This window comes from Sphaeramia orbicularis, chromosome 14, assembly GCF_902148855.1.
Source record: "Sphaeramia orbicularis chromosome 14, fSphaOr1.1, whole genome shotgun sequence".
NCBI classification, from domain to species: domain Eukaryota; kingdom Metazoa; phylum Chordata; class Actinopteri; order Kurtiformes; family Apogonidae; genus Sphaeramia; species Sphaeramia orbicularis.
Window position 1 is genome coordinate 28,856,766 of NC_043970.1, and position 18,224 is coordinate 28,874,989.

General features: G+C 36.2%; 1 protein-coding gene across 2 annotated transcripts in view; it reads right to left on the bottom strand.

Annotated features, from left to right (window-relative positions):
- The window catches only part of ppp3ca (protein phosphatase 3, catalytic subunit, alpha isozyme), a 32,803-nt gene that overhangs the window by 14,016 nt on the left and 563 nt on the right, over nucleotides 1-18,224 (bottom strand). For both annotated transcript variants that reach the window (XM_030154366.1, XM_030154365.1), the window contains exons 2-6: nucleotides 13,186-13,386; nucleotides 9,261-9,385; nucleotides 9,060-9,171; nucleotides 8,434-8,579; nucleotides 8,197-8,336 (exon numbers count right to left, since the gene is read on the bottom strand). In XM_030154366.1, the coding sequence (XP_030010226.1) occupies nucleotides 8,197-8,336; nucleotides 8,434-8,579; nucleotides 9,060-9,171; nucleotides 9,261-9,385; nucleotides 13,186-13,386 (724 nt within the window). The remainder of the gene's footprint in view (nucleotides 1-8,196; nucleotides 8,337-8,433; nucleotides 8,580-9,059; nucleotides 9,172-9,260; nucleotides 9,386-13,185; nucleotides 13,387-18,224) is intronic.

The window sequence follows — 18,224 nt, forward strand, 5'->3', positions numbered from 1 at the left end:
TTGTTTTCCCAAAAGTCATTTCAGTTCCTTTTACATATACAGTAACATACATCACTTCCTCCCCTGAAACAATCCTCTGTTCCTCCATCTCCTTACAGTCACTGCTGTCCACAGACCCATCAAACTTTCAGAAGTGTTTAAAATATTTAAGTGCTCAAAGGTTTGTGCCAGAAGAAAAACAAGGAGACTGCTGTGCCCTGAGCACCTGGAGAAACTGTGCCATCCTTATATACAGTATCTAGGTCACATGGCTGTGATTCCCTAGGTGGCCAATATATAAATTACAGAAATAGCTGCGTTGCACACTAACATGAATATATTGTACATGTTTCTACTGTGGCTGACGGTGCACTCTGAAAAAGCATTATATAGAAACTGACTGGTATATTTTTGCAATATATTTAAATTAAACAGTACAATTCTTGTAAAAAGCTACATTTTTAGTTTTGTAGTTTCTTGCACAAAGCTGGGAATGTCGTTTACTAACATCTATATACAAAAATTCCAACGTACACCATGTACTCATTTATTTTTCATCCATTACAACAGTGGACAACAATATTGATTACATGGAGGGAACACAGTACAGACACATTGCTTGCCTGCGGCTCACATTCCTTCTCTCCCCTTTGTGAAAACACACAATTATGTGTCGGTGAGCCTGACAGCAAGAGCGAGCGAGAAATCTGACAAGTGAGTATGAGCGAGAGAGACAGAGAGGGATGGAAGTGCTGTGCTGTGAGTGTGAAATAAAAGTTTTTGTTTTTTTTTTGCCTTAGAAAATCCATCTGTGAAGCTTCGGGTCATCTTATTCCTATCACTCAATATTAAAAAATGGGAGTTTTCTGCTGCCAGTTAAATCTACGTAAGTGGAATCATTTTTATTTTCTCATTATAACTGCATGATTAGATGATTTTTGAAGTAATTCATAACTGGGAAAACAAAGACAAATGGTCGGCATGATGTGCTGGAGTAGAGGTAAGAAATTTTGTTGGCTTAAAGTATGCACGTAATACTTTTATAGCATTAGGACAGCGTTGCCACACATGACACATAAAGCCTGTAGGTAAGCAGATAATACATAAATTATTCCTTAATAGTTAACGGAACAGGTCTCCCTTGCAAAAGAGTTTTCTGATCTCAAAGGGGCTTCCTGGTAAAATACAGGTAAATACAACTATTACTATTAACACTACTACCACTAACATTAATAATAATAAAGAATTTATACAGTCCAAAATAAAATAAAATGTATAAAAATGTTCATAACTTTGATCTCAACGGCATCTTGCCACATATAGAAATGATAGATCTGAAACTGTTTCTCATTATCATTGCTGAATTAAGAAAACAATTACCAGGATTAATAAACAATTTATCTAGTGAGGCATGTTCACACATTCTGAGGTGTGAGAAGAAATAATATAATTAGCGATAATTGTGAAAAATGTACAAAACTGATTTTATGAAACGTATATCAATGATGTCACATGGTCTTGTGCGATGCAGTGTGTATCTGTGACGACACGGTTCGATGTATTACAGCAGACTGTGGTCAAATATAAAACTTATGTGATGTAACTGACTGATCATCGGATATTTTCTTATATTTTCAAATAATCATAATAATCATAATAATGAACTGTGTATATACAGTACACTTGGCAAGAAGGAACATGATGCAGGGCTGAAGTTTTTAGAAACTTGTGAGTGAAGGCAGAGGAACGTCACAGGAAAATGGACGACTCTTATATCAGCAAACTCCACAAATGTACAGAATAATCCTCACTAAGCTCCACTCTCACTGTTAATAGATGTTTTCTTGTTGTCGACTATTTAGCAACAGTGAAAGAAGAGGTTAAGACCCTTCATCTGCTTCTGTTTACTGTATCACATGCACTACCTTTCCAACATACAGTATTATGAGTCATTAATTAGAAATAAATACCATGATCTTCTTGAAAAGTTTCCCAAAGCTATTACGGTGATTGACAGTTTAAATTCATTTCAAGGAAGCAATAAAATCAACAATTAGATGCTGGAAGGCTGAGTAAAAAAGGGATTATTTATCACAGGAAATTAATGTGTTTAAATGGCCATGAACACAGCAGTAAAGAGGTTTCCAATGCAATTTAAAAAGGCATTTATGGCACAATAATTGCACTAGTTGTATGAGCGAGCAGTCTTTGTGTTCTTAAAAATCTAATCTAAAAATATAGAAGTAGAGTTATATGAATACATGTAGAAAACCTTGACTAAGAAAAAAAAAATACACAAAAAACACATCTTTATGGAAATATATTGTAAAACAGAAACTTCCACACTTTGCAGAACTATTACACAAGATATAATGTGAAGCAAATTACACACTCTGACTCTCGCAAATGCACTGAAAAGAGAATCACATTCGGGTTATAATGTGATTCTGAACTGCAATTATTCCAGACTCAATGTCCGGGGCGTCAGTTCCTGTTAGCTGAAGATATAAATCTTCCTGACTTTACTTCTGATTTGAGCAGATCTGCAGCTCCCACGTAGAGGTCTGTACCTTTCTGAACTTTCATTAACAAAAATCTCAGCACAATTCCCACCTAATCTCTTCTCACTTCTACCGCCTACTTCCACATTTCACCTCCTTCTCCTAAAAATATTAGGACAGTGCTCACTCCTTCTCCTTTTACATGCTCTGCCTTGGAGTTTGAAGAGTTACATAACGAACACATCCCCACTTTGTCCTGCTATTATGCATCATATTTTATTCTCCTCTCTCTTTTTCAGTTTTCATCTGCCTACATGTTTAACCAGATAATCCCCTATTCTGTAAAACAATTTCCTGTCAGAGCCAAATATTAGCCATAAAGTCATAAAACCCATTTATTTGCTGCACAGACACTACATATGTGCATATACGTTCTAACTGATCCACTCACTCATTCATTCATTAAGTCTACTATTTAGGATTCACACTATTAGACATATGATCTCCTTAGCAAAGACATTGTTCAGGTTGTCATTAAATAACAGAGCTTGTCCAACTCCATTTCTATTCATTTACACAGCTCACACATCAATGTAATTGCCCCTTCACTAAGCCCTGCCCACTTAGTTACTGTTGCTATGCCTGTCAAGGTTTGACACATGGCATTTCCCTCTATGGCTTTTTCAATGTTGTCAGAGAAATACAGTATTCCTAAGGAAACAAAGGACATTTCTGAGCTAAAAACTTTGAAGTAACAGTGAAAGGTATGCAGAAATTATAATAATAATAGCCTGATAATAATGGATTAGATTTCTATAGCGCTTTTCTAGGCACCCAAAGTGCTTTACATTATTGACCCATTCATTCGCTCTCACATTCTCACTCAGGTGGTGGTAAACTACATCTGTAGTCACAGCTGCCCTAGGACAGGCTGAAGAAGCGTGGCTGCCAATTCGCACCTACAGCTCCTCCGACCACCACCGAACATTTCTATCAGCTAAAATTTGCTTATTTATGTCTTTGTGCATAAGTAATCAATATAAGTGAATTCCCAAAAGAACTTTGTGTTGGTAAATACAAGTTATGTAAATTTACAGGATTTCAGTTCTGTTCAACATGTTGATGGTCATATGAACAATGTTTTCAGCTCAAAAATGTCCAATTTCATCACAATTAATGCTATGTTGTCATGTCACAAATGGCCAAGTTATATTTTAACTGAATTTACCTTAAAAACAAATATTCTATTCTTTTAGATTCCCCAATTTTTCTTACAAGATTATATATTACATATCACATGTTTCATTTTTACAGGTTGCAATATGGAGTATGGTGCGGATCCATCCTGCTTATGTTACGCCAATACATACATTAAGAATGTCATACGTCACGTTTTAAATCAACAGTTTTCTTATAATAAGCATTTTTATAAAGAAATAATAATTCTATATTGTTATTTCATCTTTAGTATGGTGATAAACTATACAATAAATAATTCTGATCCTAGTTTTTGCAAAGGGATCATTTATGGAAACGGTGACATGGCTGCCAAGCATCAGTATGATGGGATCCAAAACAACCATGTCACATCCGTCCACTGCAACATTTTGTGTTTTTGTGTCAGCTGTTATTGTTTTAGATCCACAATACTAACATTTATGAATAAAAGGATAATTAGCAATAGTAAGTCTATAAGTTTATTACTAATAAAGTACTGGTACTGACCAGAGCATCATGGGTAATGTCACGCCCATCCACCAGCAAAAGTTTTCACATACACGTGCTATTCAAAATCCAATATTTCTGAAAATGTAGCTTCCACTGTCAAATAATATCAGTAGTCTGTGCACAAATGTATTAGCATTATTTCAACACAGTTCTATCCATTTTTTACAACTTTTTTTTTTTTTGACAAAATGGCCACTCATTTGGCCCCCTAAGTAAATTTTAGCCAATATGCATTCATACCCCAGTGTGGGTGGCACTGGAGGCAAGGAGGGTGATGTGTCTTGATCAAGGACCAACGGACTGACTAGGACAGAGCGGGATTCGAACTGCCAACCCTTCTGTTATTGGACGACCATGAGCCATGGCTGCCCCTAGGGCAGGGGTGTCAAACTCATTTTAGTTCAGGGGCCACATTTGGCAAAATCTGATCTGAAGTGGGCCGAACCAGTAAAATAATAACATAATAATATAGAAATAATGTCAACTCCAAACTTTTCTCTGTGTTTTAGAGTGAAAAAAGTAAATTTACATTATGAAAAAGTTTACATCTACAAACTATCCTTTCAAAAGATGAGAATAACATGGACAAACTGAAAAGATAATTGTAATTTTAACAATATTCTGCCTCAGTTTATCATTTACACATGTACATTAGAACTTACAGATCACAGTGGATCTACAAACACACAAAACATCTTCTTAAAATTGTACTTTCTTCTCTTAAGACATTTCAGGTTGTTCATATTTGTTCAGGTTATTCACATTTTTTTGCAAAATTATACTTTTTTTTTTAGTGGAAAAACATGAAAATATGTACATTTACAAACCAAAAATTTGGAGTTGTCATTATTTTTATGTTATTATAATAGTATTTTACTGAATCCTACCCACTTAAGATTGAATTGGTCTGAATTTTGGAACCTGAACTAATAGGATTGTTAATATCTTATTTTTGCATTTCACAAATTCATTCCAAGGGCCGGATTGGACCCTTTGGGGGGCCGGATTTGGCCCTCGGGCCGCATGTTTGACACCTGTGCCCAAGGGACTAGAGGAGTTATTCTCATACTATAATGTTATCACAATTAACAAAAACTCTAAGGTAAGACGCTAACTAACATTAGCTCATTTAGCATGGAAGTAGTTCAGTCATTCATTTATCTTCTGAACCCCCTTTATCCTCACTAGGGTGGTGGGGGTACTGGAGCCTATCCCAGCTACCTATAGATACAGTCGGCAACAACGGGAACGCCCACAAACATCACATCCGGTTAGAGCCGAGGGGGAAAACAAACCAGTTTCTACCATTATCCATAATGTCGAAGAGTTGCTATGTGCCCTATTGCACCACAAATAAAGAAAAAAAATCACCCATTAAAGTTTTACATTTTACCAAATAATAAACCGGACCCACAAAGGAGGACAAAATGGCTTCAAGCTATCAGAAGAGAGGACGAGTTTGGCAGATTATGGAACACAACAACAAAACACGTGTATGTCTGCAGCCAGCACTTCATTTCAGATCAGTTTAATGTAATATTAACCATTTCCAAACAATCATAGACTATGTCAGGGGTATCAGGAATATTAAATTAAGTGTTGAAATGATAGTGAACTTTGTACTACATTTGTAATTTGTGTAGATTTTCTCGAAATACGTACAAAGTACACATTCAGTACTTAAGTAGAAGTACAGATACTTGTGTACAAAAGTCTGGTAAAAGTAGAAGTACTGATTAAAGTTCTTTACTGAGTATGATATACTGTACATAAAAAAAAAAGTGCTGGCTCTGAAATGTACTCTGACCATAAAATAAAATATAGCCCTCTGAAGGACATTTCTATTGCCTGTTTCTGTGCAAAGCTAAAAGAACTTCATGTCATATTGGGCCAACAACAATTACATGACTGATCGATTTATTGCCAACTTCTGAATCAGTCACCAACTGTTTTGATGTTTATTTTATGTTTCATTTATCATTTTGAGCCATTTTTAAGAAGAAAAAAAGCTTGTTAGCGTTAGCAACACAAACTATGAAAGTACTATGGAACTATGGAAGTAAGTGGTGCACAAATTCATTGGAGCATTTTTTAGCATCTTATTTTATTTGTGCTTGCTTTTTACTTAAGTTAGGTGGTTGGCTGCCATTTAAAGTTGAATAAATACTGTAAATCACTTAAAACAAAGACTAGCTTCAGACATGTTTATTTTTTACTGAGAACCGTTTGCTAAGCTAGCTAATGCTGCAATGTTTGTAGAGCATGTTGTTTTGCTGCTGAAGAAAGAAAGACTAACAAAACGATGGCTTCAGTGATTTCATGGTCTAGTTTTTGCACTGTAACGTACAATGAGTCTGGTTTACACAGATGCTTCAGATTTATGTTAGAGTGTAAAAAAATGGTTCATTAGAAATTAGGCTACAGTCTGTGTAATTAATGAAACACTGCAGCGTTACAGATGTATTTACACTTTGGAAAATGTGAGCTAATTCATCAGATATTGGCAAAAATATAGTGACAGTATAGACAAAATTTTCTGAAAATGCCCAAGTTTTAGAATAAACAACAAAAAGGTAACACACAGATTTTAAGCCTCCAGAAACCAGAGGAAAAATTGCTTGTCTAAGTTGGCTGGAATTTGCATACATTTTTGCAAATGTGAGAAAACTGTGACAGATTGTGGATCATGATTCTACATCCAAAGCTCATCATATGATTTTGATGTTATTGTGTGTCCATCAATTGTTTGTTTCCCTGTTTCCTTGAGTGGCTTGCCCTCATTTCTAGTTTAAAGGATCCTAAAAATACTAAAATATGTTTCACGTCACTGATAAAACAAACTATGGTAGAGGATTTATTACTAAAGAATCCGCAGTTACTAAATTTTCCATTGCAGCAGGTCTCATGACATCAGTGCACATGTTATAGGCAACTATTTACAAAGCAAATGTTCAGCACATGACAGCAATGATCGTTTATATCGGGGTGTCAAACATGTGGCCCGCGGGAAGTGCAAAAATTACACTGAAGATATTAACAGTCGAGGGTGGTGAACTTTTTTTAGCTCAGGGGCCACATACAGACCAATGTGATCTCAAGTAAAATAAAAGCATAATAATCTATAAATAATGATAAATTAATGTTACATTATGCCTATAAATAATGACAACTCCAAATGTTTCTCTTTGTTTTATTGCAAAAAATAACATTGAATTATAAAAATATTTACATTAATAAACGATCCTTTAGCAATAAAATGTGAATAGGCTGAACAAATACAAACAACCTGACCTGTCTAAAGAAAATGAAATGCAATTTTAACAATATTCAGCCTGTTACTAAATGTTTTGTGCCTTTATAGATCCAGTCTTTAATGCACATGTATAAATGATAAGTTGAGGTATAATATTATTGAATTACACTTATTTTTCTTATGAAATTTCAGTTTTTTCCAGTTGTTCACATCTGTTTTGTTTGGATAGTTTGTAAATCTAAATATTTTCATAATTTAATGTAATTTTTTTGCATTACAACAAATTTGGAGTTGTAATTGTTTATAGCCTACTGGGCTATAATTTTACTGGTTTGATCCATTTGAGATGAAATTGGGCTGAATGTGGCTCCTGAAAGAAAATGAGTTTGACACCCCTGCTTTATATTATCATTAAGTAATTTTAGATTTTTTTTTTCTTTTTTTGTTTATTTGGAAAAGCAGGTCATATAAAACTTCCCTTTTGGGTACATTTCAGTAGTCACACCTGGAATTGAACGAAGGTGCTAATTCTAGTTCTTCAGTAGAATAGAAAAAAATTTAAACTTAAAATTAAAATAATTGGGAAATTTTAGATTTTTAAAACCTTGCAGTTCTTTTGGAAGTATTTCATAGTGCAACAGTCAGCAATATATGTGTTATTACAATATAGAGTAATAAGACAAAACACCTGGTTTGGACAGGTGGGTGCTTCAGGGGAGGAGAGGGGAGACTAACCTGTAGAAGTAGGAGCAGCCTCGCACTGTGTTGTGACTGAAATATTCCTGGGTTTTTTCGTTTCCGAAGTCTTCCAGAGGGTCAGACCACAGCAGGTCACACATGGGTCCGAAAGCTGGTGGCTCCTTAAACCGATCCAACTTAAAATAAGGAAGCACAAATATGGTTTTTCAAACAACATGAATGCACAGATAATCAAATGAAAACCTGAATGGATCTGAGGCAGTGGGCTGTTACCTTTTTAATGTCGTCTAAAGTGTGAATTTCAGGTGAGAGTCCCCCGTGGACACACAGAAACTGCTGGTTCATGAGTGCAGCCAGAGGAAGGCAGTCAAATGCATCCATACATGAGTCATACACCTGCTCTGAGTACTTGATTTTACCTGACCAAAGAGAGAGAGAGAGTTATTCATCAAAACACTGTATATTCCCTGGTATAGTAAATATGATCAGTTTATTTTAGTTTGGGTTATGTGACTCAGCTTTATCCCTGATGACCACCTCATGTTCACTTTTATTTACAATATCTAGACTCAGTGCAACACTATTTATACAGAAAAAATACACAAGTACATCAGTTAAACAAGTGCAAATCCAACTTTGAAGTTTGTGACACTGCCACAGGAGCACCATGTTTTCTATAGCTACATAAAGTATATTTAGTATTACAATGTGTGCTTAATATCAACTATTCCTGTTGTAAATAATAAATAGCCATCTCTTTTTGTGCTGTTATACTGAATTTACTAGAGTTTTTTGACAGACAGGTGCATTGTTTGTAATTGCCAACAAAAAAATGCTCCAGGCTACACACAACATTACTGAAAAGAACAAAAAAAAAGGATGAACAGAGTGGTACTCACATTCTTGTTTGAAGGTAAAATATTCTGTCAAATGTCTACATTCATGATTTCCACGAAGTAAAAATAGTGTCTTTGGATACAGGATTTTCAGCGACCAAAGGTATAAAACACACTGTCAAAAAACACACAGGAACAAGGTATTAGTCTATGAAAAATTAAACAACTGTACAAGCATGATATACTTTATGCTCAAAGTCTTACCTCAATACTGAAGTAGCCACGGTCAACATAGTCCCCAAGAAACAGGTATCGTGTTGTGGCTGGTGATCCTCCCACTTCAAACAGCTTCATAAGATCAAAGAATTGCCCATGGATGTCCCCGCAAACTGGAAGTAATAAAAAAATGCTCTCAGTAAATATCTGCACTGTGTGTTTTAAATGCATATTTTGGCATGAGCATCACATGGAAAATATGGAGCTCTAGTATAAGCTTTCATTTAGATGTAGTTCTGTATTCAGCTCAGTGTGGTCAACTACAGTAACACCAATACTATTACTCTCCTGGACTCTCTTGACCCCTCCTGGACTCTCTTGGACTCTCTTGGACCCTGAAACACTCTTTTCTCATAACAGTAATGATGTACGAGCAACTCTTGTTCTGTATTGTCGACTTTTGTAAGAAAAAAACACTTGTCGACTTTATTGATTCCAGGAGAAACAGCAGTGAAGTTTCTGGCACAATGTCATGCCAGTACAGGAGTGGTACACTTTGTACTAAAAGTGTGTCTATACACTCTTCTGCTCACGGTTAGCTTTATAAATAGACTGACAGGCAAGGAAGACAGCAGTGTTTACAGTCGCTATAGGCTGTTAGTAGCCTGTCTGTTTTGCAACGGGATAAATGATCGTGATGAAGAAGATAAATGGTGGTGAGGTATGCAGACTATGGTTTTACAACGGGCTAAAAGTATGACATATAATATGTAAAATATAGACGTTATGTAACCATTAACACGGACATAAACAGCAACAGCCATTAATAACAATAACCAGATTTAAACAGTGAATTGTATGCTACTTTAAAATGTGTGAATATGCGTGTGTGAGCCATGAACATTTGCATTTACACATTTGCTCATTGTGACTAGATTATTGTGGACAACTGGATAAATCATCTTTCAGTGAGCATTTCCTCATTCATAAAGACAATAATAGTCATTTTGTAAATTATGCACCTTTTGATTTTTTTGGATTTTTTCAAAGTTTCTGAAACAAACTAAAAAAAAATCAGATTTAGACTTATCCAACTTTATCTTTAAACAACCAGTCAATAAGAAAATAATAACACATGAAGGAAGTTCTTCAAATAAAGCCGCACTGCCTCACCTAATAAAACAATAATAATAAAAAGACCCTTAGATGTATGGGGTTGATGGACATATAATGGTATAATTATGTCCCCTCTGCAGGTCACAGTAATACTGAGTATTTCTATATTCTTTGGCTAAAAGGCCTCTGTCCTTCACAGAGAAATGAGAAACCCTACGTCTCTAAGAGGAAGAAAAAACTCTGGGAGCTTAAGCCCCCAGGGATATACATACTTTTTCGTAGTGAACACTCTGGCTCGGGAGTGCAAACCTACATCTCATTTCCTCACTGTCTTCAATTTTTCATTATCATCTTTCTCTGTCTCCTTCGCTCCTACTCATCCTCCATCTCCTCTCTCTTTTCTGTCTCCCCTATCAGCTCCACAGTGGCCTTCGCCCACTCAAAGCTTAGAGCAATGTGAGTGGGAGACCGCTTGTGTGACTAAAGCAATCAAACACACACATGTACACACACACGTACACACAAACGCACAACGAACACATCCCTGCAAGTAAAGATTCTCAAGTGCATAAATGCCTCATAATATATGAATGCACACACACACATAACACACACATACATACATGGAGATGCAGAGACACAGCTCCAGCTCATGAAGATACAAACCAGACCTCCACAATCATAAACATCCGTATACAATTCTCAGTCCATCATCTATATTTCATGGTTAACACATAGGGCATCCATTTTCCTGATGTCAGTCAAAATGAGGAGCTTGAAGTTAATGTGCTTTTCATCCACGTGCTATGTTTGTTTCAGCTGAATACTGTGTTCATTTTAAGGCAGGAAACTTTCATTCATGTCCATAACTGATAATAAAGCAGAAGGTGATACGTAAACAATCATTTTGGACAAGGTTTCACTTAAGTTGTCATTATGTAACTGACAATTTTTGAATTAAAGATGCCCAAAACATGTTTTTTTTACCTTCAATAACAACAAATGTGAGGAAGAATCTCTTGATTTATCCCATTTAAAGGGAAACTATGACTGGAAACATGAAAAAAATAAGTTCTTTTCATGTCTGGTGCATACATGTTGAGTTTTGAACATAACTAGGACACACTGTAGGTTGATCAGAAGTAGCAACTGACAGGTAGAAACCTAGTCATCTGCAGAATTAGTGCACACATCATTATAGTGAACTGTTTTTTTAATGAATTCTAAAGCGAAATACAGCATTTGTAAGTGTTTTACGAACATGACAGGATGACTCTACCTAAAAATGACAGCTCACTGCCTGAAGAATTTACATTAATATAGATTTCTTTGTTGTCAGTGTTTCATTGTAGTTTGAGCTCCGGTCAGGTGCTTTGTTTATTTTTGTACTACAAACAGCAGCAGTATCTCTGCACATCCACATCTTTTTCTCTTTGTCTCTCAAGTCTTTTGCCCTACCATTTCTCCTCCAGACTCTTTCCTACTTTGCTTCTGTCTCTCGCTTTCTCATACATAACACTGGGGAGACAAACCTCACCTTATAATGTAAACTACAAAATATCAAAAATATGTACATATCTTTAATCAGATCACATCAATATACCCTTTGATATGAACCATATTGAGAAAATGCTAAAAACTATTGTACAAAACAGAAGTAAAAACAACTAAAATGAAACACAATCTCCATTAAAGGTTAATGTTACACAATGTCATGACTGTAGAAGAGCAGAGGAGTAACACCAAGGCATACACATTAGTGTACAGGTTACCACGGATGAAGGCAACTGAGAACAAAAGGAAACCTGCTCTCTTTAACGGTAACATCTATTCACATTCAATACAAGTATTAATACATACAAATTTCTTCACATTGTTACACTTTGTACTTTTGAGGGTTTTTGAACTTCTGTTTTATTACATCAACTATAGCTCAAGCAAAAAACTTAATCTAAACATTATGAGTGTTTATGGGCATTTTTTCTGCCTGAATGACCTCAATACAGAAGAAAAAGGCCTGGTGTAATATAAACAACAGAAACAAAATACTGTCCTGGCAAAGGTGTCGATGTGATACATCTGTTAAAAAATAATAATGAGATTTAATTTTATGTTTTTTCCCAACACAAGCAAGGACTTGAAGAAGCACTACTATGATTTACAATTTCTAAATTTTTGACACAGTTTAAAAACAAACACTCAATTAACAGACCAACTACCACCTGTGTTTTTCATTTGTGCATAATTCTATTTTAATAAAGTGTTGAGGCTCCTCCCTGGTCAAAATCTGAGCCTTTATACCTGTAAAAGCCACTGGTTTAATTTACCCGTACAGAAATGCATTGATTTTGTACCATTTATGTCTAAACATTATAGGTTTTTAGGCAACTGCATTTGTATGTTGTATGTTATTTACAGCACAATGAAAAAAATGAAGATGTTTTTGCTAATGCCTATTTTCACTGTCATTTTAGACTGATTTGATTATGTCTATGCAAAGCAATGAGTGATTTTAAAGATTTAGTTTAATAGTGAAACACAGAGAATGATAAAACAAACTAATGTTATGACTTCAGACAAGTCATAGTAACTTAATACAATAAGAGAGAGCATTGTAGTGGGTAAGAAAAGATTCAGCAAAGAAAAGGCAACTTATGGTGGTTCTAGTCTTAATCAAATTAATCTGATAAACTATGCAGCCAGACCTTAGTGTGAAAATATATTCATTTTTCAAACCCTCTTTTGCAGAAACCAGTGACTAAACAGATTCAAACCCCACGACGAATCACCTCTGACCACGTCATGTGAAATGCCACCAACTGAAGCAGTAAGTAGAACTTCTCTGCACATTAACTACCTGTGACTGGTGCCTCGATGTCCAGGATAGTTTTCTCCTGACGTAGGATGGCGGCTCCTTCGTTGACGATACGGAGCGCCACAGCTTCTTCCACACGGCCCTCTTTGGTCAGATGGGCTTTAAGAAGGTCCACACGAGGCTTCCCTTCACAGTCAAACACTTCCTTCATCGTAAGGCGGTGGCTCAGGGGGAAGGGGACAGCTGAGGACAGACACATTGATGGGGAATGATCACTTTCAATGCAATTTCAAATACATCTCGTGTATTGGTCTACTACATCTGTAAGACAGAATGGGCAGCACCGCTTAAGAATGATACACACAGAAGATCATAAAATAACTCATGCAGAAATCCCATTTGAGAAATCCCCCTACATGTTTTGCCTGCAGGCACTATTTTGCTGCTGCTGCTGCGTCCATCTTTGTTGACTTATATGTGCATCTTTGGCAGAAGAAGCATCAGTGCAAACATGGCTTTGTTAATATACAAGATGACAATGCAGTGGGATAAGCTATGTGCGAAGTATAATCATTGTTTTTTTGTGTTTTTTTTTTGTCCCTGTGGTACAATTGGATCCTAACCAAGTTTTTGTTTATTTGGGAACAACTTTAATTGGTCTGTTCCTGGAGCCCAGAATAATGTGTATTTGTTCATGAATATATTATAGAAATGCCTGCACAATAAAAGCAGCATCTGTGATGTGTAATAACACTGTATACTGCATAGTAAGACAACACCATGACAATCTAAAAAACTAACAGTGTTTCTGAGCACCAGGAAGTATTCAGATCACGTAGATCAATCATAACACCTCACAAAGATATGGATACTACTTTAATCAGATTACTTACAAAAATAAAAACTTACTTTAGTCAGTGTGTTTGCTCCTAACCCAGAGTGATGCTGAATGTGCCAAACACTCTAATATCTTATTGCAAATTCAAAGATTCATGGCAAACTAAGCTACGCAGTTATGCTAAATACATGTTTAGCTTGTGATTCACAATTTTGTATTAGATTTAAAAGCACATTATAATGTTAAAAAAAAAAAAAAAACAAAACTGCTGCCAAAGCAGGTGAAAATTGAGGTTTTTCATATTTTTAATGATTTCATTACAGTCAACTCAAGTAAAGCACACAGTAGATTAAAAAAGAGAAACAATTTTGATAGTGATTTATATTAGTCACATATGTTGATATGACAACATTATTTTTAGTCAGCACTAATTCAAGTGTGAATTCATGCTTTTATGCCATTAGAAAGTGTGCTCTAACTGAAAACAACAGCAGGCAAAGATCAGGCAGTGAAATAGATTAACTCAAAAACACTGTCCGTCAATAGCACGTATTACAGTGCAGATGTCTGGTTACTTGCTAAGTATTTACTGAGAGCTGGATAAAACTCAGCTAACATCTAAGTACACCATTCATCAAGCACTCTCCCTGGATTGCTAAAGCCTGAGGCCATTAAAATGCACCAGTCACCTACCCAACAGACAGTCTGTGAAACTGTGAAATCCAGCCACAGATCATTACTTTGACGGCAGCAAAGGTTATTTATTAGATCTGCTGATCTGCGTGTTCTGTGGCAGCAAGCTTTCAGGACTCGTGCATTGAAGTTAATCTATAGGTCATCTGGCTTAACACTGAAAACTCTTTCTGCACGTCTGAGCTGTAAATAATTCTGACGACGAAGAAAGGAAAAATGAGGCAGATGAAGATAAGGTCCGGTAGTAAAATTCAGAGGAGTTACTCACGGCTCACACACATGCTCACATATGTACACAAAAACACAAGGCATCAGTAGTAGAATATTCAGGAGTAAGGGTATGCTTGCCAGATTTGTGCCGTGCATAGCAAACAGGGCCACTCAGCAGTGCCAAATGAAGAAAAGACAAAGAAAGAATCTCAAAGCTTAGGCTTAAACTGAACATGATCAACAAGATCCTTAATAATGAATGCTTCAACGGAGGAATCTAGAGTCACCGCTCCTAGGATAATGAGGCGAGCCCCAGAATGCACTTTTAATAGGAGTAAAATCTTTCCTTCACAGTGCGCAGCGTGTATCTGTGATTGCTATGTGCGTTTTGACACTTTTCCAGAGAGTACAAGCTCCGCTCAGTCATCACACAAGTTTTCTCAAGTTTTACTCACGCTACTGTCGATACACTGATGAATTTACAGTGTTATTGATTTGACTGTTAGTCAGGAGCCAAATACTATTAATACAATAAAAACAAAACAAACAGTGTAGAACTTGAAATGTGTGTAAATATGCTGAAATTACAATGCTCATTAACACTCATTTTACATGGCCTTCAGACTGTTATACAATATTTTTCATGGTATAAATGCACCAAATAAATAGACACTGTAAATAATGAGAATACAACATTATTTTATGCTTTTTAAATATGCTGATCTAATTTTTCCCAAACCGTATGGAGTCACAGGGGGATTGAAAGGGATATAGCAAAGAAATTACATAAACTGGAGAGCATTTGTAGGTAAACTGCGGGAATAAATTGCCACTAATAACAAAGAAATGAAGCAAAGAAAACATAATCCTGACTGACAATCAAAAACTCATTTCAGTCGTGCATGTTTGTACACAAAGACATACCAGCGTGGTGATGAAGATATATGGTGGGGCTGACTTCTGCTCAGCAGGCGAGTAGAGTTGAACTATGAAATACTGTATGTTGCTGGGCAACAGCAGCAGCTGACTGTTGGAGGACAGCCAGTGCCGGAACAGAAAACTGCAATTTGCATTGGAGGTTCACGTAGACATACACATACAAGAACCACATGTCAAATTCTGAATTATCTCAACGTGCCTTGGTGTGATGTTCAGACTGCATACCTCTTTATGGCAGAGGACATTTTCCTGTAATGTTTCTTCAGTCTGAAAGCCTCAAAATTAATATGAATTGTAGTGTTGCTAATGAACAACCAGGGTTCAGTAATAAATGTGGCTTCGTCTGAATGGGCACGAAGCAGTGAGGTCCATTTAACACAAACAGACTCGAGTTAGAGGAGATATTTTTAATCTGTTTTAACTAAACCCATCTAGTGATGTTACATAAGCATTATTTAATATGTGTAATGTATTACAGTGTTAGCATTGCTGAGGCAAATTTGCATGTTTTATCTGAGTGAAAATCTATAGTTTTCATAAAGTATATTCAGTTAAAAGCTCACACCTCCCATCATATTTCATGGAAACATTCACATTTAATATCGAACAAGTTGGCTGTGAAAGTGCGTGAAAGAGTATCCTTCAGTTTCTAAACAGTGTGGAAGATTATTTCAAAGATGTTGTACTTAGTAACAAAGTAAGACAGTTCACAGGTGTACTAAAGGCCTCCTCCCTGAAATAACTGACCTGAATATGCCTCACGATGCCCACAGCACAGTGGTGACAGTGCCGTGGAAAACAAACTGCACAGACCAGCAGTTATTGTATCTCTTTAGCTATGTTCTGTCACGTTACAACACGTATGACAAATGTGAACCTGTGGGAAAAAATAGCACTTCAGTTGTCGACACACGCATGGAAGGAAAAATAACTTTAGAGTAGTTGGTATCAGCTGCGCGTACATCTGTGGAAATGTCAGTCTCAACTCAGTAAAATCTGCAGCATCTTGATGGCTGCCTTTGATCACGCGAAGGACGGAAAATGGCATTCATTGCAGCCTTATATTTTGCATGTTTCAGAATTTTTTGGCAGGGAAAAATGCCCTTGGTACTTTCTCAAAGATGCAACAGGAATCAAGGTTAAGTTGATAAAACTGACAAAAGGAAACTATACAGTATGTGCTGTTTTAAGGTGACGGAGCTTTAGAACACAATTTAAAACAACGTGAGTCCTACAACAGCGTTTTTTGGTTTTTTTTTTGTCTGTTTTTGTTGTATTTAATGTCTGTATGTAACCCAATAAAAAACAAAGACATCTACTGGAAAACGAAGGAACTATTTCTGAACATGATGTAAACCCTGTAGCACAAAACATAAATAAATGTTACATGACTGTGTTACAAAAGCACAAATACTGAGTCAGAAGTCTTGGATGTGGGGCAGTTGAAATTATTTTTAAGTGCCTGGATCACATCAAAAAAGGAAATTCACAAAGCTCTCTTTATATTTGGGCGTAATAATCGAACACCAATATATTTTAGACTAAATCTATTCTTAGATTATGGAAAAATGAGGCCGACCAGCACAACAACAGTGACTAATGGATTAAGACATGTTTTAACCTGACAATTATTGTCACTTTGAATGCTGTCAGCATACGAAATATTTGTTAATAAGCATAAACATAGTGAAATGTGTCAGCAGTGTAATATAAATTCAACAAGGTAATAACAATATATGAATGTGTAATGTGTCGCATATTGGCACAATGTTTAGTTTATAATAAAAAACTTGTTGAATAGAATTGACTTGACTCATCTTCTATCAGTGGTCATTTATATAAGGAGGTAAATGTGAAAGTGTACATTAGTCCTTATAACTCTGTAGCCTTCAGGCCAGTGTTGTTAATGCTGACAAATCCTGACTGAGCTGCTCAACCATTAAAATATACTGAGAATATACTGTATGTGAAAGAAGTCAGGCACTGTGCTAACTCTGAGCTGGTCCATAGACAAAATGAGCCAAGCTAAATGAGTTATGACACAACTGTGAGCGCTTCATCATCCTCCATTGATCCAAGTTGGATTCTCAGATAGAGCAGCCTGTAGTCCACATCCACTCATGCAGCTTTCTGGGATTCCTCTAAGATCATTTGTGGTCAAATTGAGACAGACTCCCTCCTGGTGAAATATCCCCCATTAAATGTCAGTTTCATCCCCTCTTCCATCCTCTCCCACTGGCCCTGTCAAAGCCTGTGAAATCCTGCTGCATCACTGCCCCAGCTTCTACCACAAGCTCGGCAATTCAGCTGTTTTTCCTTCTCCGCTCTCATGCCTAACCGAGCTAAATCCAGCAAACAGTCAAATGATGACAGCGAACATTCTAACAGAAAGAAATCAGAA